The 27,814-nt window shown below is 43.6% G+C and overlaps 1 protein-coding gene across 1 annotated transcript in view; it reads left to right on the top strand.

Annotated features, from left to right (window-relative positions):
• The window catches only part of LOC140186817 (histidine ammonia-lyase-like), a 40,759-nt gene continuing 12,945 nt past the window's right edge, over positions 1-27,814 (top strand). Inside the window, exons 1-15 of the mRNA XM_072241408.1 lie at positions 1-247; positions 1,063-1,199; positions 10,026-10,187; positions 10,272-10,344; positions 10,449-10,515; positions 11,128-11,165; positions 16,290-16,415; positions 16,511-16,650; positions 17,055-17,102; positions 17,779-17,926; positions 19,629-19,724; positions 20,033-20,091; positions 20,220-20,300; positions 22,665-22,730; positions 26,319-26,484. Coding sequence (XP_072097509.1) covers positions 1-247; positions 1,063-1,199; positions 10,026-10,187; positions 10,272-10,344; positions 10,449-10,515; positions 11,128-11,165; positions 16,290-16,415; positions 16,511-16,650; positions 17,055-17,102; positions 17,779-17,926; positions 19,629-19,724; positions 20,033-20,091; positions 20,220-20,300; positions 22,665-22,730; positions 26,319-26,484 — 1,654 coding nt within the window. The remainder of the gene's footprint in view (positions 248-1,062; positions 1,200-10,025; positions 10,188-10,271; positions 10,345-10,448; positions 10,516-11,127; positions 11,166-16,289; positions 16,416-16,510; positions 16,651-17,054; positions 17,103-17,778; positions 17,927-19,628; positions 19,725-20,032; positions 20,092-20,219; positions 20,301-22,664; positions 22,731-26,318; positions 26,485-27,814) is intronic.

The raw sequence follows: 27,814 nt of genomic DNA, 5'->3' as shown, positions 1-27,814 counted from the left end.
ATGCTTTGTTTCACTGTGCATGTGAAGGGTGAATGGCTGACGGTTCCCTGTAAAGATCCTTCTTATAATATCCAATGGCTGGGACAGGAAGCTCTGAGATGCTACATGAAAGCTAAGGCAGATGGTGGTGGCCGGGGGTGCACTGAAGATATCAAGTTCTTAGTGAAATGCTGTCAAGGGCAGAGTCTGTTGGATCCTAATGATGCAATTAAAGATGTCCTGCAAGATAAAGATTTTATCCAGATTGGTAAGTCAATGCAGAGACAACTGCCAGGTCAGGAAAATAATTACTTTTAATACTTGTCTCCTTTCTCAGAATGGGAATCCCAATTCTGAGTCATTAGTTGTTTTCTCCTAATTTTACCAAGCCTTTTGGTTTCTTCATTCTAGTTATCCAAGGGCAAGAAGTTGAATTTGATCCATTGAGCGTCCACTTGGCTCCCCTGTATCCTTTGTATTTGTCTTCTCGATGGTTAACAATTATGTACAATTTGGTCTCATTCTCTCTTATTTTCAAAGGTCGCCTTTTGGGTTGATATGTGCAAAATTCTGCTGCGGTAAATCTGTTTTAAGAAGCCGGCAAGCTCAGCCATTGTGTAAATGATAAGATTACAAGGCGATCAGGAGAAAACATTGTAGTTCCTGTGCAGAAAACCTAGTAATTCACGCCACTTTCACATCTCATTGTTTCTTAAAATAATCTGGAGTATAATCTCCACCTTTCTGCTTCCAAATCCATGGGCTTTCAGGATTTAGACCCAGTGATTACAATATACTCTTATGTCCAAGTAAGAGTGAATGAAAGCAACATCAGGCTCCTACCAGCCTTTTTATTGTTTAGCTTGAGCGAATGATAGCTCCTCACGTGGATGGGATACGCACTCTACCAACAAGGAGGTGGTGGCAGGCTTTGGGAGGTTGGTGGTGATTTGCAGTAGGTCCAGGGCAGTTTCAACACCAGAGGAAGCTCACGCTTTGGTCTGATGGGAATATGAGGAATCGAGGGTGTGGGAATGGAAGGAGCATCCTTTGCTCAAGATGCTTGGCCTCATCTTGTTTTAGGTTCGAGTGACCAAACCCAGATTTGTGCCATCAGAAGGCTACAGGGAGGTGGATGGAGTGGGCAAAGCTGTGCCTCAGGCAAGGAGTGGCTGAGAAAGCTGGGAGCAATGGTTAACAAAGTAACAGTTGTAACATTGGTAAGGGCAGAAACACAAGTGGGAGGTGAGGTTGCGTGGAATAATTTTTGAAAGAAACTGGTGGGGTGAGAGCAGGGTTAGAGATATGGCAGTCATCCTCAAGGAGGTGGTGGATTTTGGAGCAAAGTGCAGTGACAGCAGGTTTGAAAGGGAACAGACCAGTATCCTTGCATCTGTTTCATCTGTCACTTACCATGGATCAAGTTAGAACCCTCCCCCATCTCCCCACTTCCCTCTTTATGTGGTGTAAGTGACTTGTTTTATGTGAAGCCCTCCCTTTAGTAGCAACCCTTTTCATACTGAAAGTGTGCCTGGTTACTTGCAGTCCTTTCTTCAATGTTTATCTGCCTTGTCACCCATTCCTTTGCCTGAGGTTTTGCTGGGGAAAATCTCCTCTACTGAACCACATATGGATCATATTCTACATGGCATTCTGTGACCAGTGGTGTTCCGCAGGGATCTGTTCTGGGATTGCTCCTCTTTGTGATTTTCATGAATAACCTGGATGAAGAAGTAGAAGGGTGGGTTAGTACGTTTGCTGATGACACAAAGGTTGGGGTGTTCTGGATAGTCTGGAAGTTGCCAGAGGTTACAGCGGGAAATTGATAGGATGCAGAATTGGGCTGAGAAGTGGCAGATAGACTTCAACCCAGGTAAGTGTGAAGTGGTTCATTTCGGTAGGTCAAATTTGAAGAAAGAATATAATATTAATGGCAAGACTCTTGGCAGTGTGGAGGATCTGAGAGATCTTGGGGTCCGTGTCCATAGGACAATCAAAAGCCGCTGGACAGGTTGACAGCATTGTTAATATGGTGTGTTGGCATTCATCAACTGTGGGATTGAGTTCAAGAACCATGAGGTAATGTTGCAGCTATATAGGACCCTGGTCAGACCCCACTTGGAGTACTGTGCTCATTTCTGGTCACCTCACTACAGGAAGGATGTGGGTACTATAGAGAGAGTGCAAAGGAGATTTACAAGGATGTTGCTTGGATTGGAGGGTGTACCTTATGAGAATAGGTTGAGTGAACTCGGCCTTTTCTTCTTGGAGTGACGGAGGATGAGAGGTGACCTGATTGAGATGTATAAGATGATGAGAGGCATTGATTGTGTGGATAGTCAGAGGCTTTGTCCCCAGGGCTGAAATGACTAGCACAAGAGGACACAGTTTTAAGGTGCTTGGTAGTAGGTACAAGAGGGATGTCACAGGTAAGTTTTTCACACAGAGTGGTGAGTGCGTGGAATGGACTGCCGGCGGCAGTAGTGGAAGCAGATACAATAGGGTCTTTTAAGAGACTCCTAGATGGGTACATGGAGCTTAGAAACATAGAGCGTTATGCGCTAGGGAAAGTCTAGACAGTCTCTAGAGTAGGTAACATGGTCGGCACAACATTGTGGGCCGAAGGGCCTGTAATGTGCTGTAGATTTCTATGTTCTATGAACCAGAGAGCACCATTCTTTGACTCTGGATCTCTGGGGCGGATTGGTGGCATAGAGGTTAGTGTAACGCTATTACAGCACCAGTGACCGTGTTGAATGGCCCTGCTGTCTGTAAGCAGTTTAAGCATTCTCCATGTCAGCACATGGGTTTCCTCCGGTTTTCTCCCACATTCTAAAACCATATGGGTCACATGGGTATAATTGGGTGGTTTGGGCTCGTTGGGCCAGAACGATTTGTTACCGCGCTGTATCTCTAAATAAAAATTAATAAGATTTCAAAGTAAGTGAGTGAATGTCCATAAGATATATGAATGGAATTAGACCTATCGTGTCTGCTTATCCACTCAATCATGGCTGAGTTTTTCAACCCCATTCTTCTGCCTTCTCCCTGTAAACTTTAACCTCTTACCAATCAAGAACCTGTCAATCTCTGCCTTAAATAAAAGTAACGATGTAGCATGCTTTGTCTTCTATGGCAATGAAATCCACAGATTCACTGTCCTCTGGCTGAAGAAGTTCTTATAATCTTTCACCTCTCACCCTACACCTGTGTCTTCTAGTTTTGACTCCTTAACCTTGGAGAAAAAGATGGTGCATTCATTCTATTAATGTCTCTTATGATTTTATACATGTTGATCTTTGAGTTGGCACAAAGAGGCCATTTGGGCCACAATACCTGCCCAAGTCTTAGAGAATCACATCCCTCTAAATGATTCCTTTTGAGTATTTATCCAACACTCAATGTGAAATTTATTGCTAAATCTAGAGTCATGTGAACAAGCCTGATGCCTCTCTCCTTTTCCCTCAGAGTCATGGAGTTCTGCATCACAGAAATGCCCAACTCACCAAGATGTCTGTTTAAGCTAGCTGCATTTGACTGGATTTGGCCCATTTCTCTCTACGTCTTCCAAACCATGCATCTGTCAGCTTCCTCTAGCTGCTTACTCCATTTTGTTGCCACCATCTGTGTCAAAACTTACCACTCACAACCTCTCCCTCTCTCCCCTCTCTCATTAAATCTCTGTCCTCCAGTTTTAGATTCCCTTACCTTGGGAAAACCTGTGACCACCTACCTTACCTACTTAATGCCCCTCATTAATTTATCATCCTCAGCCTCCTACCCTCCAGGGAGAAGGATTCTAACTATCTATCCTATCTATGCCTCTCATAATTTTGAGAATTTCCATAAGGTCACTCCTTGGCTTCCTAAAATTCCAGTGAGAATAAACCAAGCTTATCCAGTTTCTCCTAAGGACTCCAGTTCTCCAGTAACAGCAACATTGCTGGGAATATTTCTGCATCCTTTCCACTTTAATCACATCATTCCTACAGCTGGCTGACCAAATCTGCACACAATGTCTCAGTGTCTTGAACAGCTGTAACATGACATCCCAGTTCCTGTACCCAATGCCCATCCAATGAAGAAAGGTACTTTCTTAACCACTTTTTTGACCTGTGCACCGCTCCCTTGGTTATTTCAGGCAGGCATCCCAGATCACCAGTGCAAAAACACCATTCTCTTCATCTTCCCTCTGATTAGAAACATAGAAAACCTACAGCACAATACAGGCCTTATGTTGTGCCGAACATGTACCTACCTTAGAAATTACCTAAGGTTACCCATAGCCCTCTATTTTTCTAAGCTCCATGTACCTATCCAGGAGACTCTCAAAAGACCCTATTGTATCTGCTTCCACGACCATCGCCGGCAGACCATTCCACTCATTCACAACTCCCTGCGTAAAAAATTAGCCCTGACATCTCTGTACCTACTTCCAAGCACTTAAAACTGTGTCCTCTTGTGTTAGCCATTTCAGCCCTGGGGAAAAAGCCTCTGACTATCCACACGATCAATGCCTCTCATCATCTTATACATCTCAATCAGGTCACCTTTCATTCTCTGTCACTCCAAGAAGAAAAGGCCGAGTTCACTCAACCTATTCTCATAAGGCATGCTCCCCAATCCAGGCAACATCCTTGTAAATCTCCTCTGCAACTTTTCTATAGTTTCCACAGCCTTTCTGTAGTGAGGTGACCAGAACTGAGCACGGTATTCTGAGTGGGGTCTGACCAGGATCCTATACAGCTGTAACATTACATCTTGGCTCTTAAACTCAATCCCATGGTTGATGAAGGCCAATGCACCATATGCCTTCAGAGTCAACCTACGTAGCAGATTTGCGTGTCCAATGGACTCGGACCCCAAGATCCCTCTGATCCTCCACACTGCCAAGAGTCTTACCATTAATATTATATTCTACCATCATATTTGACCTACCAAAATGAACCACCTCAAACTTATCTTGGTTGAACTCCATCTGTCACTTCTCAGCCCAGTTTTGCATCCTATCAATGTCTTGCTGTAACCTCTGACAGCCCTCCACACTATCCACAACACCCCCAACCTTTGTGTCATCCTTCCATTACTCATCCAGGTCACTTATAAACATCACTAAGAGTAAGGGTCCCAGAACAGGTCCCTGAGGCACAGCACTGGTGACGGACCTCCATGCAGAATATGACCCATCTACGACCACTCTTTGCCTTCTGTGAGCAAGCCAATTCTGGATCCACAAAGCAAGGTCACCTTGGATCCCATGCCCCCTTACTTTCTCAATAAGCCTTGCATGGAGTACCTTATCAAATGCCTTGCCGAAATCCAAGTACATTACATCTACTACTCTACCTTTATCAATGTGTTTGTCAAATCCTCAAAAAATTCAATCAGGCTCGTAAGGAATGACCTGCCTTTGACAAAGCCATGCTGACTATTCCTAATCATATTATGCCTCTCCAAATGTTCATAAATCCTGCCTCACAGGATCTTCTCCATCAGCTTACCAACCACTGAAGTAAGACTCACGGTCTATAATTTCTTGCGCTATCTTAATCCCTTTTTTGAAAAGGGAATATCATCTGCAACCCTCCAATCCTCCGGAACCTCTCTCATCCCTATTGATGATGCAAAGATCATTGCCAGATGCTCAGCAATCTCTTCCCTCATCTCGCACAGTAGCCTGGGGTACATCCCGTCTAGTCCCGGTGACTTATCCATCGTGATGCTTTCCAAAAGCTCCAACACATCCTCTTTCTCAAAATCTATATGCTCAAGCTTTTCAATCTGCTGTAAGTCATCCCTACAATCGCCAAAATCCTTTTCCATAGTGAGTACTGAAGCAGAGGTACTTAATGAAGGTATTCATTAAGTACCTCTGCTATCTCCTCTGGTGCCATACACACTTCTCCACTGTCACACTTGATTGGTCCTATTCTTTCACATCTTATCCTCTTGCTCTTCACATACTTGTGGAATGCCTTGGGGTTTTCCTTAATCCTGCTGGCCAAGGCTTTCTCATGGTCTCTCCTGGCTCTCCTAATTTCATTCTTAAGCTCCTTCCTGCTAGCTTTCTAATCTTCTAGATCTCTATCATTACCTAGTTTTTTGAACCTTTCGCTGACTGGGAGACAGTTTCACTGGACACCTATGCTCTGTCCGCCAGAGAAAGCAGGATCTCCCAGTGGCCACATATTTTAATTCCACGTCCCATTCACATTCTGATATGTCTATCCATGGCCTCCTCTACTGTCAAGATGAAGCACACTCAGGTTGGAGGATCAACACCTTATATTCCATCTGGGTAGCCTCCAACCTGGTGGCATGAACATTGACTTCTCTAACTTCCATTAATGCCCCTCCTCCCCTTCTTACCCCATCCTTTATTTATTTATTTATTTATTTATTTATTTATTTATTTATTTATTTATTATTCATTCATTCATTCCCTTTTTTTTCTCTCTCTCTGTCCCTCTCACAATAACTTCTTGCTTTCTCTCCATCTTCCTCTGGTGCTCCCCTCCCCCTTTCTTTCTCCCTAGGCCTTCAGTCCCATGATCCTCTCCCTTCTCCAACCTTGTATCCCTTTTGCCAATCAACTTTCCAGCTCTTAGCTGCATCCCTTCTCCCTCCTGTCTTCTCCTATCATTTCGGATATCCCCCTCCCCCTCCCCCTCCCACTTTCAAATCTCTTACTAGCTCTTCTTTCAGTTAGTCCTGACAAAGGGTCTTGGCCTGAAATGTCGACTGTACTTCTTTGTATAGATGCTGCTTGGCCTGCTGCATTCCACCAGTATTTTGTGTGTGTTGCTTGAATTTCCAGCATCTGCAGATTTCCTCGTGTTTGCATTTTTGAACTTTTCGTAAGCTTTTCTTTTCTTCTTGACTAGATTTTCAACAGCCTTTGTACACCACGGTTCCTGTACCCTACCATTCTTTTCCTGTCTCATTGGAATGTACCTGTGCAGAACACCACGCAAATATTTCCTGAACATTTGCCACATTTCAACCATACACTTCCCTGAGAACATCTGTTCCCAATTTATGCTTCCAAGTTCCTGCCTGATAGCTTCAAATTTTCCTTTACTCGAATTAAACGCTTTCCTAACTTGTCTGATCCTATCCCTCTCCAATGCTATGGTAAAGGAGACAGAGTTGTGATCACTTTCTCCAAAATGCTCTCCCACCGAGAGAACTGGCACCTGACCAGGTTCATTTCCCAATACCAGATCAAGTACAACCTCGCCTCTTCTAGGCTTATCTACATATTGTGTCAAGAAACCTTCCTGAACACATAGAAACATAGAAAATAGGTGCAGGAGTAGGCCATTTGGCCCTTCGAGCCTGCACCACCATTTATTATGATCATGGCTGATCATTCAACTCATCCAACACACCTAACAAACTCCACCCCATCTAAACCCCCTTGCTCTAGGGAGATGTCAATCAATATTTGGGAAGTTAAAATCTCCCACCACGACAACCCTGTTATTATTACATCTTTTCAGAATCTGTCTCCCTATCTGCTCCTTGATGTCCCTGTTACTATTGGGTGGTCAATAAAAAACACCCAGTAAAGTTATTGACCCCTTCTTGTTTCTAAGTTCCACCCACAGAGATTCAGTAGACAATCCCTCCATGACATCCTCCTTTTCTGCAGCCGTGAAACTATGTCTGATCAGCAGTCACACGCCCCCACCTCTTTTGCCTCCCTCTCTGTCCTTTCTGAAACAGCTAAAGCCTGGCACTCGAAGTAACTATTCCTGCCCCTGAGCCGTCCAAGTCTCTGTAATGGCCACAACATCATAGCTCCAAGTACTGATCCACGCTCTAAGCTCATCCGCTTTGTTCATAATACTCCTTGCATTAAAATAGACACATCTCAAACCATTGGTCTGAGTGCATCCCTTCTCTATCACCTACCTATCTTCCCTCTTGCACTGTCTACAAGCTTTCTCCATTAGTGAGCTAACTGCCCGTTCCTCCATCTCTTCATTTCGGTTCCCCCCCCCCCCCCCCCCAGCAATTCTAGATTAAACTCTGCCCAATAGCCTTAGCAAAACTCCCTGCCAGGTTATTGGCCCCCCTCAGATTCAAGTGCAACCCATTTTTTTTTGTACAGGTCACACCTGCCCCAAAAGAGGTCCCAATGATCCAGAAATCTGAATCCCTTCCCCCGCTCCAATCCCTCAACCACGCATTTATCCTCCACCTCATTCTATTCCTATACTTACAGTCGCATGGCACAGGCAGTAATCATGAGATTACTACCTTTGAGGTCCTGCTTCTCAACTTCCTTCCTTACTCCCAGTAGTCTGTTTTCAGGACCTCCTCCCTTTTCCTACCTATGTTGTTGGTACCAATATGAACCACAACCTCTGGCTGTTCTCCTTTCCACTTCAGGATATCTGAAACATCCCGGACCCTGGCACCTGCAAGGCAAACTAACAACCCTGTTTCTTTCCTGCATCAACAGAATCGTTGTCTGACCCCCTAACTATAGAGCCCCCTATTACTGCTGTCTTTTTTCTTTCCCTACCCTTCTGAGCCACAGGGCTAGACTCTATTGCTTCCCCCAGGTAGGCCATCTCCCCAAACAGGAGTACTTATTGTTAAGGGGGACAGCCACTGGGGTACTCTCTGTCATCTGACTCATGCCCTTCGCTCTCCTGACTGTTACCCATTTCTCTGTCTCCTGTGGTCCCGGGGTGACTACTTGCCTATAGCTCCTCTCCATCACCTCCTCACTCTCCCTGAGGAGATGAAGGTCATCGAGCTGCATCTCTAGTTCCCTAAACCAGTCCCTAAGGAGCTGCAACTTGACACACCTGGCACAGATGTGGCTGTCCGGGAGGCTGGGAGTCTCCCGGACATTCCACATTTGACACCCAGTACAGAACACCGGCCTCATAGGCATACTTCCTGTTTCTATTCTTTACAGGTAACCTATCTGGCCTCGACCCGTTATAGCAGAAGTCCCGTCGAACCAAAGCCCTCCTACTCTGTTTCCATCTACCCTGGTGCCCGCTCTAAAAAACTGTGTCCTTTTAAACTCTTCCGGCTGGTCTGACTCGCTGACATCATAGTGCTTGTGCAGTCGTGCCTCGATCAAACCACTGAAGAAAAAACTTTCTCCTTTTAAACTCTTCCTGCCAGTCTAACTCACGGGCGTCTTTGCGGTTGTGCAGTCGTGCCTCAAACATAATTAAATAAAAATAAGATCCATTGTAGTGCAAGGTGATCAGCATGGTTACAGTGTCGTGCCGTTTGTTTCCAGAAGTGAATGGTTGAAGGGAGGTACAGAATCTGCTCTTGAACCTGGAACTATGGGATTTCAGGTTTCTATATCCTCCTGCCCAGTGGTAGCTGTGAGAAGACAGCATGGCCTGGGGTAGGGAGAGACGTGCCTGTGATTTGTTGGGCTGAGGCGTCCACCCACTGCAGCTTCTTGCATTCCTGTGCTTTTGGATTGCCGTACCAGAACATGACACCAGAAGACAGTGGTAAAATATTTTCTTGTTTTCTTTTCCAAAACCCTTTGTAATTTTCAACCCTGTTAAATCTGCATTTGGATTTCTCTGATGTGAGATCAGTGCCACGGTGCACTGCTTTACTGCATCTGTACTGGGGAATCTCATATGCACTCTCCCCATAACTTCAAATAACTTCCTAAGATGTATGTGCAGAACCGGACATAATAGCCCATGTGGGGTATTATCAGTGAATTATAAGCTTCTTGCTTTTATACTCATCTATGCTTCATTGTCACCTTCAAGTTAAATGAAAGCTTACACTTTTAGCTGTGTCCCCAAGATTAGGTCTTCACTGCCTAACAGTCACCTTGGAAGCTCCAGCAGCTGGCTCTTGGCTCGTTTCTCCTGGCAGCCATTTTGTAACCCCTCCTAAATCAGATAACAGTGTTTGCCGAGTTTTGTCCTATTTCACAAAGTGTGTTTTTCAACCTCACAGCTGACAAACTGTACTGTTAACTGTTATTTTGATCTTACAAGTTCTTAATAAGCAAATGCAGAATGCTTCAATATTCTCAGCAGGTGAGTGTAGCCCAGTTAATAAGAGGAATAAGGGGACTTACAGTGATCTACAGTTCATTTCTGAATGTGTTTTTTCTCCCTATTCAGTACATTTATGTGGATGGAAATAGCTTATCAGCACAACAACTTGTTCAACTCAGCAAGGGGACTTATAAAATCAAGGTGAGATGTTGGATGTCACTTCAGGTGATAGATGTGCAATGTCATACAGCCATGTGTCATTAAATCAGTGGATTTTCCTTGTAGCTTACCACTGAGAGTGAAAGAAGGGTCAAGAAATCAAGAGAGCTGGTGGAAAGAATCATCACTGAAGGGCAAGGTCACCTTGTTTTAAATTCATTTAAGTTAATATTCAGCAATTAACTTTATGAGCCAAGTTTCAGCCCCACAAATAACACCTTGTGCAAATATATTGTTTTCTAGTTGTGTACGGAATAAACACAGGCTTCGGGAAGTTTGCCAGGACTGTTATTGCCCCAGATAAACTTGTGTGAGTACGTTCTGAAATAACACTGCCCAGTTTGGTGCAGCACCCTTTCACAATGCATGAAAACGACAGTGAACTGTCGGGCAGCAGAAATGGCTGCAGTCTACTGTCACGGAAGGGCTTGTATGTATCCAGGATAAAGAAGCGGCAAGAAAAATCACTGCGGGCACTACCTACCCTGCAAACTGCCTTTTGCAAAAGTCCCCTTCAGGAAAGCTCTGTAGGGTTATTAAAACAAAAATTTTACACCAACTTAGAAGTTTCTTCGCCCAGGCAATTAATCTGATCAACCATTCTTGTTAGCTCCCTCCCCACCCCCTCCATTTACTACCTCTGCCACTGCACTGTCAGCACTTTAAACCACTTGTTATAATGCTGTCTACATTGTAAACATGCTGGTATTTACGTATTTATACACATTATATTCCAAATCCTACTTTATCCTCAAACTTTAGAATTGTTGAAAGTTGTTGTTTTCTGTTGCATGTTTGTGCCCTGACCAACAGCACAGCAAATTCCCAATACGTGGAAATGGATATGGAAAATAAAGCTGATCTTTGGCACTATGTGATGTGACTCCCTGCTGCATTCTTTCTCACTCTGCTGTTTTCACAGGGAACTGCAGGAGAATGTTATACACTCCGCCGCGGTCGGTACGTGAAAGACCCCCTTTTACTAGTTTAATTGTCAAGCACGTTGTCAAGTGCGGATGTTTCTGTGAGAACCATCTTTGCCTTCTCCTTATTGGTTGTACACATGGCTGATAAAGGAGCAGGAACAGACCAAACGACAGCAAACCCTCCTCTACTCTGAAATTTGATAGATCGTGGCTAATCATGCTTCAGCTTTCCTGCCTATCCCGCTATCATTACTTACCCTGAAAACTCAGCAATCTATTGATCCATACTTAGATTCTACTGAAAATCCACAGCCCATTGAAGTATAAGTTTTCATGGATGTAAATTTCTCACCTTGGTCCTGAATGGCAAATTCCTCATCCTGAATCTTTGCTGCCTATCAGAGGAAAAAGTTTATCACTATTGACCCTCTCAGTTCTCCTCAGAACGTTGCATGACTCCATTTTGTAGTATTACTTAATGTCTCCACATAGGATAATGTCTGAAGCGGGAATCCATCCAGTGCACTGACTCCAAAGCAGGGGTCCTGCCTTTAGGCACAAAGAGCAAACCAGCACATATTGCTGCAAATAAATGTTTCACCAGAGCCCTGAATAATCTCAGCAAGTCTTCCTTACCTTTGTACTCCAACATCCTTTACAATAAAGGTGTTCATGTATTGTTCTCTGCTCTGCGATATTCTGCAGTGAAGACCTCATTTATTTGTTAGTTTGGTTTAGTATTAGATTCAGATTCATTTATTTATCACACGTATATCAAATCTACAGTGAAAGGTGCCTTGCATTAACAACCAACACAACTTTAGGATGTGCTGAGACAGCCCACAAGTGTCATTTTTTTGTTGTATGTACTGAGATACGGTGAAAAGATTTTGTTTGTGTGCCACCCAGTCGGATTATTGCACACAGCAGTACATTGAGGAAGTACATGATGCAGAATACAGTGTTGCTTTTACAGGGAAACTGTGGTGCGGGGAGATAAATAAGAAGCAAAAGCCTTGGTGAGATGGACTGCAAGATCAAAAGTTCATCGGCTAACGGACAGGTGGCCTGTTTGAGAATCTGATAGCAGGGGGATTGAAGCTGTTCTTGAATGAAGTGCTACAGACTCACAAGATCTTGCATCTTCTGCTCGACAGGAGGGGCAGGGAGAGGGAAAATGACCATAGGGGGAGGAATCCTTGCTATAGACAATAGAAGATAGAACAGGCCCTACAACCCATGACGTTGTGCCAAACTAAGTAATCACATGCCCAACTAAATGAATTCCTTCTACCACATGATGCTTATTATTGTCACATGTAATGGGATACAGTGCAAACCAGTCTTGCACACTATTTATACCAACAAATCATTACACAGTGCATTGAGGTAAGAGACTAACAGAATGCGGAATAAAGTGCAACAGCTACTGACAAAATGCAGTGATCATAACGAGCTAGATTGTGAAGTCAGGAATCTAGTCTTCCATTCCCTGTACAGTCAGTGCCTATCTAGGAGCCTCTTAAATGCCTCTATCATATCTGCCTCCACCACATTCCAGTACATTTCAGGCACCCACAACTCTTCTATGTAATAAAAACTTGCCCTGCTGATCTCCTTTAAACGTAGTCCCTCTCACTCTAAATGCGTGCCCTCTGGTGTTAGACACTTTTTATTTACAGATACAGCAGGGCAGCAGGCCCCTCCAGCCCACTGAGTCCGTGCCACCCAGTTAACCTACTAACCCGTACGTCCTCGGAATGTGGGATTGCCTGGAGGAAGCCGCACTGTCACGGGGAGAACATACGGCCAGCTGCCGGAATTAAACCCAGGGCTGCTGGCACTGTAACAGTTTTACGCTAACCACTACACTACGGAGCCGTCCCGTGTGTTGGCTGCTTTCCCAAGGCGGCAAGAAGTGTAGACAGAGTCAATGGAGAGGAAGAGGGTTTGTGTTAGGGACTGAGTTGTGTTTACAACTTTCTGCAGTTTCTTGCAGTCTCAGGCAGAGCAGCTGCGATACCAAGCTGTGATGTATCTGGATAGGGGACTTTCTATGATTTAAGAACATGCTCATTCCCAGTTTTAATTTCTCCATTAGAGCCACTATTATTTTTGGTCTTTTTTTCTGTTTTTTTCACAGTTGGAGAAGCCCAGACAATTCCTTTACAATTTCTCTGCTGCTGATTAATTCCCAGTCTGTTTTCATTCCCTTTCGCTATTCACTGCTGCTTCCCAAACAAAATCTGCCCAAGCTGTTAACACCGAGGATAAAAGCCAAAGAATGATCTCAGTCCATTCTCAGGAAACAAAGCAAATTTGTAGATGGCGAAGGTCCAGGATCCACCCAGATTTCCTTTTGTCATATGCCCCAGACTGCAAGAAATTGCAGGGCAGCGTGGCAAAGTAGTAGTGAGTGTAATAGTATTACAGCACTAGCGACCCAGGTACAATTCTGCCGTTGTCTGTCAGAAGTTTGTAACCACGTGGGTTTCTTCTGGGTTCTCCAGTTTTCTCCCACGGTCCAAAAAGATGTACGGTTAGGTTGGAAAGTTGTGGGCAAGCTATGTTGGTTCTGAAAGCATGGTGCATTTGCAGTCTGTCGCCAGCACTTCCTTGTACTGTGTTGGTCGTTGATGCTAATGACACATTTCACTGTATGTTTCAATGTAGATGTGATGAATGAATCTGTGCATGATAGTGACAGTCAGCATCCAACCCTTACCCTAGTATCTCAATGAGAACATTCAAAGCTTATCTGTGAAAAGTATATTTAATAAGTGAATCATTAAATATTAAAATATATTTCATCAAACAAATCTCCTAGATGGAAAATACCCTTAGGAATCCAGAGTTTAAATCCAGAATCCATTATGCCAGGCTGAAAATCTGGACGGCTGGTTATTGGAGCGAAGGGTGATATTTTCGCTGCGTTGCCCTCAATTTGTCACACCGCCCTTCCAAACCCTGGCTGTATTAATTGTTATTGGATTGCAACAATATTCCTTAACTAGTTTCATCTTATTGAGGAAAAGCAAATTAATAAGAGAGCATTTTGCTTGTGAAGCTTCAATGTCCAGCCAAATTGAGGAGGGGTCCCTCAAGCCCAGTCAACCACATAAGATAAAAAGGAACTTAATTGATATTTTTTGATGTCTGGAAAATCCAGACCCCCTAGACTACTGGGAAGCTGCAACATAGACATTTTAATACAGGGTCTTTTTTTGTTCCAGATGAAAGAAACAAACCAGCCATTTATTTTTTAAAGTATTTGTTAGGTAAAAATGACTGGAATCACTCGTATTGGGTCGAGCAGACAAGGAAGAATGTTCATTTTGAGCAAGGATATTCAGCCAAGCCAAGAAATGGGAAGAGTGCTTCATCGCTCAAGATCCTTGATGTCTTTTAGTCAAATAGTACAGAAATTTAACATACCCGACAAGGATCTTTTTCGTTTCTTTCAGATAAGAGATTATATACAGGAAAAAAACATCATTGTTAACTGATTCCTATAGTTCTGAAATAGAAAAGAGGGTGTTTCGTTCTAAGGGTGAAGTCTCTATTAGTACTTTTTACAGCATCCTGAGGGAATGTTCTTGTGGAGAGGCTGAGCAGCTGGGAAAGGTCTGGGAGGAAGAGCTGGGAGTAGAAATTACAGCTGAAACACAGGAAGACATCTGTGATAATGCAAAGAAGATTTCAGTTTGTAATTGAACTAAAGCATTGAAACTCAAAATTCTGCATAGAGCCCATCTGACTCCAGACCGTCTCTCGAAATTTAAGACGGGGGTTTCTCCAATGTGTTCTAAATGTTAAGTAAATACTGGAACTTTCACCCACTGTTTTTGGACTTGTCCCAAACTTCAGGCATACTGGAGTGATATTTTGGGTGAAATAGAAAAGATTCTGAAAGTGGAGCTTGAACTGGACCCAGTGTCGTTTCTCATAGGCTTACCCAGCGGTCGTATTATTAAGGCACATCAGGAAAAACTTTTTTAAACACCCTGACTTTTTGTACGAGGAAGAACATTTTACTTTGTTGGATATCCGATAAGGCCCCTGGACTTTCTGGTTGGCGTAAATTAGTCATAAAATACATTCCTTTGGAATTTTTGACATGTATGGTACACTCAAATACAAATAGTTTTCATAAAACATGGCAACCTTTTCTACAGTATATAGATGTAAACCTGTCTGCTATAATATTATATAGTATAGGATGTTGTGGTGATGTCTATCTTTTGATGGAAGTATTCTGATACCTGATATCTGTGAGGGGAAGAAATGTAAATGTAAGTGTATCTGGAAACTGAAAGTTTTGTTACGCTGAGCAAAAAAAAAATTATTAAAAAATATTAAAATATATTTATTTAGATTCACTCTTTTAATGTTTTTTTCACAGATGAGCTTTGAACTTGCTGCCTAGCCACCTCTATCCGTTCCAACCCTCTGAATCCTCCTCTCAACCTTCTGCCCTCCCCTCCTCTCCTCCAAATCCCTCTTCCGTTTCCTCTGAACCCTGGCCCCCAACCCTATCCAGCATCGGGTCCTTAGTGCTCTGAACAAGGTGATAGATTGTTTTTGGTTGGCAGTATCCACTCCCCGAAACATTGCTGCAAAATCCACATCCCAGAATTATGAGCAATCCTGTAATTGACATAAAACATAGAAGAATTGTCTCATTATTTCAGCTCCGGACTGGCTAATGAATGTTTCTAAACAGCTACATTGCTTGCCTCACTGCCACTGAAAATTGCCATGCTGGAGGAACTCAGCAGGTCAGGCAGCATCCGTGGAGGGAAATGAACAGTCAACACTTTAGACTGGCATTCTTCATCAGGAAGGGGGAAGAATAAGAAGGTGTGGGGAGGGGGAGGAGTTCAAGCTGGCAGGTGAGAGGTGAAGCCAGGTGAGGGGGAAGGTGGAGGGTGGGGGAGGAGGGATAAAGCAGAGAAGATGGAAGGTGAAGGACTGAAGAAAGAATCTGATGAGCATGGACCATGGGAGAAAAGGAAGGAAGAGAGGCACCAGAGGGAGGTGAGGGAAGGAGCCATGAGAGGTTGATTTATTTTCAGCCAGTACACCCAGGGTTCTACACATTGTACTGAGGCAACAGGGGTTAACTTTATGGAAATCAATAGATCTTGCTTCTCTTTAGGTGTGGGTGAGCCCTTGTCACTGGAGAGGTGCCGTATGTTGCTAGCTCTCAGGATCAATGTCCTTGCCAAGGGTTACAGTGGAATCTCCTTGGAGACCCTCAATCAGCTGGTTGAGGCATTTAATGGTAAACTCTCATTTTCTGCTTTGCTGTTTCCTACATGTTTTGTAGATTATGCTTTGATGAGCTGTGATCTTACTCTGTTAATTTGCCTTCCACAGCTTCCTGCCTCTCCTACGTCCCAGAGAAGGGAACCGTTGGAGCCAGTGCGGACCTTGCTCCCCTGGCTCACCTTGCCCTTGGACTGATGGGTGAAGGGAAAATGTGGTCGCCAAAAAGTGGCTGGGCTGACGCTAAATACGTGAGTCCTCCTGGTTTATTTGTAGTTCTAAATACATGAGTCCTCCTGGGTTTCTGTGGGACCTGATCATTGTTTCATGTGTAGACTTCAACCAATTAAAATCTGGACTTTACAACATTGCCCAAATGGTTATTTTGTGCAGTGGTGGGTTACGCAGGTTTCTTTGAATCCAAGACTTTGTGCTGTTGTTTGACTGTATGACTCTGATTCTGTACTGCTTGGTGATCAGACAATCCTTTGCCGTTTGGTTGTACTCTGCTATTTGGTGATTCAAGGTGTGAAATTCAGTAATACTGTGTAATTGGATGTGTCTGAAAAGTCCAGTTATTCTCCTAGACTGTGATTCTGTACATGTGGATCATAAAACAAACATCCGTTAATGTTACTCTACCTCACACCATCAGGTTTTGCAAGCTCATGGGCTTCAACCAATTTCACTGAAAGCTAAAGAGGTAATAAAGAAGGGCTTTCACCAACAATTTGTGAGTTAAAGAACATAAACAATTTTATAGATATTGCCAATTTACGTTCATATTTGACTACTATATCTATAAAAGTTCTGTATTTGGAATGAACTGCCTGTGGAAGTGGTAGATGCAGGTTTGATTTCTACATTTCAGAGAAATGTGGGTATGGATGGGAGGGATATGGAGCTGGGCAGAATAACTCCAGCTCGGGCCGAAGGACCTGGTTTTGTTTTTGTGCTGTAGAGCTCTAGGACTCTAAATGTGATTACTCACTGATACAATTTGAGAAGAACTTATGTAAACATTATTTACCAGATATCTGTAAAATTTACTCTTTAATTCCAGGACCTCATTTGACAAGCAGTTTGAAAGTACAAAGTTGTACAAAATTTTATTCTGTGTTACTGTATGAGATGGCCATAGCCACTGTTCACTTTTATATTAATTGTGGGATTTTACATAACAGCAAGTGGTGTGGTTTCTTGTGTGCGCTCTGGACCTAATGGGTAGGTCCTGACCCCAATAAATGAATGATATTAAGAGAACATTGACTCATTCAATGCAAAATCCTATATTCAAGCATTTAAGTTTATGGATCAATTGTTTGTTTAATGTATACTGTTATAATTTTGTATCAAACTCAGTGGTGATTAAACCCTAGGGACTGTCCCTGATCAACGGGACACAGATGATCACCTCGCTGGGGGCAGAGGCGGTGGAGAGAGCGACAGCGATAGCCCGGCAGGCTGACATTATTGCAGCCCTTACACTGGAGGTTCTCAAAAGCACCACTAGAGCCTTCGACAGTGGTGAGTGTCCTGAACATGGAGCATACACAGAACAGCCTAATGAAACATGGACTCCGTCATTCCCCACCCCCACTGTGCTACCTTTTGTATAATTTAACCCAAATGGATAGGACCTATCACAATGTGGAGAGTTAACACCTGTTATTACTGAATGTAACACAGCCCTTAATACACAGACGGGTGTTCAATATAGTCTCGAAAATTTTTGAGTGGAAGTTTTAAGTAAATTGACCACATTATGATCTGATTGTGGCTGTTTAGCTAAAAATTAATTAAACTCTCACCTTGATCGAATGCCTCATGCACATTCCATAAAAGAGAGCCAGCAGTGATTTGTTAAGTCATAGACTTTAGCGAAGCCTTTGACTTTACTTCACTTTATTGTTGCCAAACAATTCATATTAGAGCATACAATCATCACAGCGATATTTGATTCTGCACTTTGTGCTCCCTGGAGTACAAATCAATAGTAAATATTAAAAATTTAAATTATAAATCATAAATAGAAAATAGAAAAATGGAAAGTAAGGTAGTGCAAAAAAACCGAGAGGCATTTCCGGGTATTTGGAGGGTATGGCCCAGATCCGGGTCAGGATCCGTTCAGCAGTCTTATCACAGTTGGAAAGAAGCTGTTCTCAAATCTGGCCGTACGAGTCTTCAAGCACCGATCTTCAAGCTCTCACATGGAGGCTGGTCAAGAAGATTCAGTCGTCTGGCATTCAGGATGAGGTAGTAAATTGGACTGGGGGAAGCCAGAGAGTGGTAGTCAATAGTTGCCTCTCTGACTGGTGGCTTGTGGCCAATGGAATGCAGCGGGGATGGGTGCTGGTCCATTGCTGCTTGCTTTCTATATCAACGATCTGGATGATAGTGTGCTAAACTGGAAACTAGTGGTGGGTAAGGGTTTGATTTCAACATTTAATAGAAATTTGGATAAATCCAGGTTCAGGTCAATGGGACTAGGCAGAATAATAATTTGGCATAGACTAGATGGGCAAAAAGGCCTGTTTCTACCCACATGCCTTAGTGCTCTAGAACTCAAGGACTCTATCTCATCCTTGAGTATAAAGTTCTGATGAAAAGAACTTTCTCTCTCAGTCCAGTTTCACCAGCTACCAATTTGGATGAAGTCACAGTGAGGGTGTGATACTGGTTGACATACAGTCAACCTCACGTACCCGGGCTTTACAGAGTGTCCACAGGATGTAGTAATAGCAAGGACAGAAATGGATAAAAGTGCAAAGCAGAGACAAGTGCTGACTGGCTGCCTTTCAGAATGGAAGAACAATAGCATGGCCCTGGGTTTTAATTGCTGGCTCCAGAGGTGCTTTAAAGACAATTCTTAAGGTAACTCTGGGGAGCAGTGTGCAGTTTTGACATTTGCAGAAAATACAGAGGTGTAGTAAAGAGTAAGCAATTCTGTTTATTCTGTTCCCATTGTGAGCCTGAGGGGCCAGGTGGGAAGTGCTACTGCTCCTTCACAGAGTCCAGTGCTTGGCCCAGATTTTCTGTCATCTAAGTCAGTATTCCGAATCTGACCGAGAACATGCGGAATTCCGCTGTGGACTGATCCATGTGGCTGACTGGACATTCCTTATGCAGCAGCTGCATGTCAGCTCGATTCAACACAGTACGTCAGGTTTGTAGAAAGGAAGGTTGGTCCAGCTTTTAAGATAATGCAATGGTCTCGTGTTTTAAACAGGTATCCATGAGCTGCGGCCTCACCAGGGACAGATGGAAGTGGCTGCTCGAATGCGGTCAGTCTTGGATTCTGATATTCATGGGTCTGAAATCTCAGGTGAGCCACCTGCCTTGTGACAATAAAGAATGTGGACTAATTCAGATACTAATAAAAATACAAAGAAAAGGAAGGACATACAGATGACAATATTCATTTTGTTTTGTAACTCATTGCAAGCTGCCCTCAGCAGATCTATAGATTGCTTCTATGATCATCGGTCTCTGTTACTGTGCTCCCCATACTACCTCAATGTGCTGTTGTAATGAAACAATCTATGTAGATGGCTTGTAACAAAAAGACAAGATTTTCACTGTAACTCGGTACATGTGGTAACAATAAACCAATCTGCTAATTTACTTTCCCAGAGAGTCACCGGTTATGTGACCGAGTACAGGATGCCTATACACTCCGGTGTTGTCCACAGGTGAGTGTCTACGCATGCCACAGTGCACAAGTTTTTGGTTTGTCGACCATTATTGCACTGATCTGATCTTGGTGACCCTGGTTGGAACTATTTTACATTTCTCCTAACCTGGGGATGCTCTCTTCCAGGTACATGGGCTGGTCAATGACACAATTGCTTTTGTGAGGGGTATTCTGGAGACTGAAATGAACAGCGTAACGAATAACACTGTATCCTTTCGTGACCTGACTCTGCTCTGTATAGGCCTTCTGCCACTTTCAGTACATTTCCAATATATTTACATATTAAACAGAGTAAAAGAATAGCAATGTAAAAGAAACAAGCATACCATTTAGCTTTACCCCCAAGAAATGTTTTCGGGGTTACCTGTGGTTCTTTGGTGAGATCCTTGCCTTGATGTTTACTTGAACACAAAGTTCTGGCTGACAGTGCAGGGAGGGGTGGGGTTAGGCCCAGTAAGGGTGGTAAAGTTTTGGTGTGATATTTTACTCATTCTTTCAGTTATTCACAGTGTAAGTCAAAGGAGAACAGGCATCACAACTTGGAGTCATGTCTTCCTGATGTCACAACCAATACTTATCTCTCAGCCAACTTGGAAAACATTTGAACTTCACCCTCAGCTGCCCATCCTAAACACACAAAATATTACTGTGTGTACAGTGAATAGTGAACAAAAAGGAAAGGATATCTGAAATATTCAGCAGGTTAGGCAGTATCTCTGGAGAGAGAAACAGGGCTAGTGTTGTGACAAAACATGTTTTAACATTCAGAACAAGTCAGGAGGACAGGTTGAGCAATAAGAGGGCGGGGAGGGTGTGCAAATGGGGGAATTTCATCATCATAAGTTAGTGTTGCATGTAGAAGGCTGTCAGGCACATTGTGGGATCAAGTCATCAACCTGAAACATCACCACAGGTGCTGCCTGACTTGCTGCGTATTTCCTAAATTTTCTGATTTTTTAGACTCTGTAATATTTAAGATGATGTCAGTGTCACGTGTCCAGCAACAATGGATATATAATTGAGTCAGGTTTTATAAACAAACATAAACATTTATTAAACTCTGCTCAACAATAGTGAAAAGTATTCAAACGACTAACTTAACTGGAAATTAACTGCTATACGGCAACTCTGGAACAGTTCTTAAAGTGGTAAACTCAAACACAGTCTTAAAGTGGTGAATTCAAACACAGTCTTAAAGTGGTAAATTCAGAAGTCTAAGTGATTTATACAGTCAGTAAGGAGAGACTTCTCTGAAACTGATTTCTTCAAAGACTTGACGTTACTGCTGATCCTAGCCGAGATATTTTGTCCAAAGAATTCACGACGAAGGAAATAAAGTGGCTTAAAGGAATTGACCTTTTTCCTGGATGGTGAGCACTGCACAAAGCTTCCTGATCTTGCAGGGGTTATCTTGCAGATGCAGGCCACTATTCCTGAACAAAGATTCAATAAGGTCGATCCTTTATGAAACCGCCGAACAACACCAACTTTACTCAATCTTTCAGGTTCCCGTACTTTAATAAGGTCTTCACTCTCCAAAACTAGACTGTAAAAGTAAATCAAAGGTGCAACACACAAAAACTGGCAGCGATTGGTGAAACTGCCAGCACCAGGATTTTACCTACAATAGAAAGTAAAACTCCACTTTAAAATGAAACTGCATCATGAGACAAATACACAGCATAACGACATAACTGACAAACTAAAACTGCATGACAACAGGGGTTTCCCTTTATATACCTGTAAGGAACATGTCATCACGTGACCTCACACTGGAGGGAAAATTACATCACACCACCATCACAAGACCATTACATCATGCTCACAAGATACTCAATTACATCATGGTCATAAGACAGTCACAAGATACCCACAAGGTATGTAACAGTCAGACTGCAGGAACTTGATTCTTTGGACTTTGGGATTTTGGGAGTAGAGATTTATCGCTGGTTGGTACTCTACTGCATGGTGGGCACACCTTGCAGTAATGCATTTCTAAAATTTCCAATCTCATTATTGTTGCTCTGCATAAATTTGCTGCTATTATATCGGACTGCAACTGAAAAGTGCTTTGTGGCTCCTGTGGTCATGATCCACTCACATACCAGTTGGATTTTTGTAAATTTTACAAAGCCCAGATGAGTTGTTGTGTGTCTGAAAAGATGGAACCTCTAATTATTTGAGACTTTAGTGATTTGATTTCAAAGAGAGTTTGTTGAAATGATATGGAAATGTATCATCTTGATGTGACAGTGAGCATAGATAGCTTTTATTGACACTTCATCATATTCTTACATATTTTTACACAAAGTTTGTCAGTGGGTCTCGGCCCAAAATGTCACCATAGATGCTGCCTTACTTGCTGAGTTCCTCCAGCATTTTGCAAGTGTGTTGCTCAAAACATGTCTGTGTTTGTTTTCCAAATCTATGGATGTGCAATTTTCACCTTTCAAAAAAAGATTAAAAATTCTGTAACCTACCAAGTCAAAGCATGCGTAAAAAGTGTGTTGAATATTGGATCATTTACATTCTTTTAAGCCTGATCAACTTTGCTTCTTAATCAGTGTCCAGATTGTATTTGTGGACAGAGGGGAAATTATTTCAAGTGGGAATTTCCATGGTGAATATCCTGCTAAAGTAAGTGTTCAATCTGCTAATTGTTTCTTTCACAATTTGTCTTAAACGTACCTGGATGAAAGAATTTCCAAGTGAAACCGCTAACGGGAGAATACAGGACTGAAGATCACACTTGAATATTTTTGTTTGTTGGATACAGCAGGGAAAGGCCTTTCTGGCCTCTGAACCTTGCTGCCCAGTGATCCTAGCCTAATCATGGGACAATTTACAGTGATCAATTACCCTGTCTTTGGACTGTGGGAGGAAACCAAAACACCTGGAGGAAACCCACACAGTCAGGGGGAGGAAAGTACAAACCCTTACAGACCCAGTGGTGAGAATTGAACCGGGTTGCTGGTACTGTAAGGCATTGTGCTAATCACTACTCTACTGTGAAATATTCAGTACAGGGTCTGGTCTCCCTGTTTAATTGACCCAGGTCGGTGGTACTGTAAAGCAATGTGATCGTCACTACTCTACCGTAAAATGTTCAGTACAGGGTCTGGTCTCCCTGTTTAAGGACAGACACACTTCTATAAGAGGAGATATTTCCAGATTGAATCCCGGGATAGGGTAATCCTGACAAGAGATTAAGCATACAAGACCTGTACTACTGAGGACCCAGAAGAACAAGAAATGATTTCATTGAAATATGCAAATTCATACTTGGCTTGGCAGGGCATTTATGCTTAGATGATGTTTTTCCTGGTTGGCATACCTAGAAGCAGGGAGCCAGACCCTAAAGGAGCTAGCCATTCCGGACAGAGGTGGAAGGGAATTTCTTCCCCTGGAGTAGAGTGTATCACAAGGATTTGTTACTGAGGAGCCATGATCTTGCCAAATGTCAGTCCAGGTAGGAGGGCTCAAATGGCCTACTCCTGCCTCTTTTTCTTAGGTTCTTGTGAACATCACAAGGTGGGATCCCTAGCATCAGATTTCTGCTGTGTGACCAGGTAACTCAAAGGCCGTGTTTTCAATCCCACCAGAGTTGCTATCTCTTTTCTCTCGGGTTAGGTGAGACGAGGGCTAAAGGTCGTAGGTGAAATATTCAAGGCAAATATGAAGGGAAACTTCTTCACTTAGAAGGTGGTGCAAGTGTGGAACAAATTGTTAGTGGGAGTGGTGGGTACAGATGAAGTTGTAACACTTGAGAGAAGTTTTCATTGGTACATAGATGAGAGGGATTTGGAGGGCTATAGTCTACGTGCAGACAGATGGGACGAAGCAGAAGACGGGTTGGCATGAATTAGATGGGCTGGAGAGGCTTTTTCTGTGTAGTGGTACTCCAGGGAAAACCACAAGTCACCAAAATACCAGCTGCATTATCGGAATCATTTCCCTTCAGTGTCTGTGATCGTCAGTCTCGACTGTATGCCAAGAGGAAACGGCAGCAAATCTCCAACCACAGTATGTGTGATATTTGGAGACAGGCCAAAAATGCTTGTCTTTGTACTGTGCCTGTCTATGCCTCTATAACATAGAAGAATATATGGGAAGATTTCCGATTTCTTTTTGGAAAGTGGAGTTCAGAAATTAGTTTATTGGGGCACAGTAGGGAACTCCATGGGCACCTTAAGGTCATCCTTTGGTGCCAACTGCAGAATACTGTCCATTTGAAATGGAACAAAGATCATGAGGGAGGAGCTCAACCAGGACTCTGGGGCTCCTCACAGACCTGTGCTGTGTGGAGCCCAGCCTCTTTGGAAGTGATTGGACCTGGAGTAAGCATTGGTCTGATCTGAAAAAGGACAGTCCGGGCAGGTAGAACATGGAGCAACAGGAAGTTGCTCAAGTAACCCAACAGGCCAGGCAGATTCTGTGGAGGGAAATGGACAGTTGATGTTTCAGGTCAGAACCTTTCATTGGGCTGAAAGTTAGAAGTGGGAGGAGAGCCAGTATAAAAAGGTGGAGGGAAAAGTTGGAGCAAGAATTGGCAGATGGATCCAAGTGAGGGATGGCCACAGGCAGATAGATCCTAGACTTCCGGACTGGGAGACCTCAGTCAGTCCGGATCGGGAGCAGCATCTCCAACACCATCACACTGAGCATGGGGCCCCCCAGGGCTGTGTGCTCAGTCCACTGCTGTTCACTCTGCTGACCCACAACTGTGCAGCAACACACAGCTCGAACCATATCATCAAGTTCGCCGATGACACGACCGTGGGGGGTCTCATCAGCAAGAATGTTAAGTCAGCATACAGAGAGGAGGTGCAGTGGCTAATGGACTGGTGCAGAGCCAATAACCTGTCTCTGAATGTGAACAAAACAAAAGAGATGGTTGTTGACTTCGGGAGGACATGGAGCGACCACTCTCCGCTGATCATCGACGACTCCTCCGTAGACATTGTTAAGAGCACCAAACTTTTTTGGTGTTCACCTGGCGGAGAATCTCACATGGTCCCTCAACACCAGCTCCATAGCAAAGAAAGCCCAGCAGCACCTCTACTTTCTGCGAAGGCCGAGAAAAGTCCATCTCCCACCCCCCATCCTCACCACATTCTACAGAGGTTGTATTGAGAGTATCCTGAGCAGCTGCATCACTGCCTGGTTCGGAAATTGCACCATCTTGGATCGCAAGACCCTGCAGTGGACAGTGAGGTCAGCTGAGAAGATCATCAGGGTCTCTCTTCCCACCATCACAGACATTTACAACTCACGCTGCATCCGTAAAGCAAATAGCATTATGAAGGACCCCACGCACCCCTCATACAAGCTCTTCTCCCTCCCGCCATCTGGCAAAAGGCACCAAAGCATTCGGGCTCTCACGACCAGACTGTGTAACAGTTTCTTCCCCCAAGCCACCAGACTCCTTAATACCCAGAGCCTGGACTGACACCAAACTACTGCTCTCTACTGTGCCTATTGTGTTGTTTATTATTTATTGTAATGCCTGCACTGTTTTGTGCACTTTATGCAGTCCTGGGTAAGTCTGTAGTCTAGTGTAGTTTTTGTGGTTTTTCTTACGTAGTTCAGTGTAGTTTTTGTATTGTTTCATGCAGGACATGGAACCAAGGAAGGGTGGGGGGAATGTGTGGGTGATGGGCAGATGGGAACAGAGGGGGAGGGGACCCAATAGGAGGAGAGTGTGGGTGATGGGCAATGGTGAACAGTGGGGAGTGTGTGGAAGAGGGGAAGGAAATAGGGTGAATGGGGCTGAGGTGGGTGTAGGAGGAAGGTGAGTGGAAGGGGTTGGAGGTGGGAGGGAGCAGGTCACATGAAATTAGAGGATTCGACTTCCATACCATCGGGGTAGAATACAAGATGATGTTCCTCTAGCATGCGTTTAGTCACATCCTGGCAGTGGAGGGGGCTGTGGACAGATATGTCCATGTGGGAATGGGGAGGGGGTTAAAATAGATTGTAATGAGGAGAACCCGGATGGTCATAGCGGAGAGAACACAGGTCGATTGTGCATCCAGCCAGTTTCCTGGGCAGGAGCTGTAACACCTAATAAAGGCACCAATGCCACTTCTAATCTGATGTTTTTGGGGGTGAATCTAATCCTATTCACGAGGCAGACGTTGACTTCCTTGAAGAATCAGTAATGTAACTGTGATCACATCTGAGGTGTGCAGAAGACTGACACCAGTGTCTCCTTGATGCTTGCAGGCTCTTGACTATCTGGCGATTGGTGTTCATGAGCTTGCTTCCATCAGTGAGAGGAGAACTGAGAGGCTGTGTAATCCGTCACTGAGTGAACTGCCCGCCTTCCTGGTAAAAGAGAGTGGAATTAACTGTGGCTTCATGATGGCCTACTGTACAGCAGCTGCATCAGGTACAAACTCTGCTGTCATAAACTCTGAGTTTACGGCTCAGACTTTGATACATCCGAACAATCATGTGGATAAAATAATTATTGTTCGCAAAAATGATGCATGTTGTGATTCTGTAGCATGATGCCGTGTCATTCACTCATGTTAAAAAGTGCAGGTTATAAAAATTTGTGTTAATTTTGTAGGGTAATGTAATTAGTGGAAACATACATATTTCACAGACAGTGACTTTGACTTGGGTTTCACTTTAAGAGGCTGGTCTGACGTGACGGCATAATTATGTAAAATACTTTTACCTTGCTTTGTGTTAATTGGATGGAAGACGATAAAGGAGTTTGTTACAGTTTTCCTTCAACATAAAACGCCTCATGCCATTTTATCTGCAAAAACCTACAATTTTTTTACTTTTTGTTACATTAATTCCGTGAGGCAAATTTTATTCTGTATGGCAAAATTCTGGATAGTGTTTTTATGAACTCTCTCAAGGTGAATTTCTGCGGCCCAAGTGGCTGTAAAGTAGGGGTTGTCTGTATGGATTGTTAGAATGGGCAATGATTTTATTTGTGTACCTTAACTGCAGAACAATATCGTAACTTTCTCAGAAATGTAACAGTCTGACTTAAAACAGATCTTGGTGGGAAACTCAACAGCACCTGTGAAGGGAAGGTGCAGGTCAGGGTCTTTGTTAAAGGTCAGACCCTACCTCCCTCTCCTGTCTGGCGTGCAGAGTACTCCCAGAACATGCAGTAGCTTGCTTGGACCTATGTAATGTTTTCAACTCCCCTCCGGTGGGCTGAGCCCAGAGAGCGTCAGACTGTCTGAGGTGACCTTGCTTAGATGGGTGATAGACCCACCTGCTCTCTCGGCCAGGTAGAGTCTTGGAGCACTACAGCACAGAAACAGGCCCTTTGCCCATCTGGTCAGTGCTGAACTGTTACTCTGCCTAGTCCCATTGACCTGCACTGGGACCGTAGCCCTCCATTCCCCCCCCCCACCCCCATCTGTCTACCCATCCAAACTTCTCTTAAGTGTTGAAATCAAATTTACATCCACCACTTCATCTGGCAGCTCATTCCCCACTCTCACCACCCTCTGATGAGGTTTCCCTTAAATATTTCACCTTCACCCTAAACCTGTGACCTCTAATTCTGGACTCGCCCAATCTCAGTATGAAAGGTCATGCGGTATTCTCTGAGTTAGGGAGAGAAATTATCCCTAGAGAGTAACAATACTTGTTCCTTAACAAATGGGAGGAAAACAGGTGGTTTGTTCGAGAGCACACTCTTTATGTGTTCCAAAGCTGACGACACTTCAGAAGTACTTCATTAACTA

Source organism: Mobula birostris, chromosome 23, assembly GCF_030028105.1.
Source record: "Mobula birostris isolate sMobBir1 chromosome 23, sMobBir1.hap1, whole genome shotgun sequence".
NCBI lineage: Eukaryota > Metazoa > Chordata > Chondrichthyes > Myliobatiformes > Myliobatidae > Mobula > Mobula birostris.
Note: the sequence above shows the minus strand (reverse complement) of the source record. Positions and strands in the feature narration are given on the sequence as shown.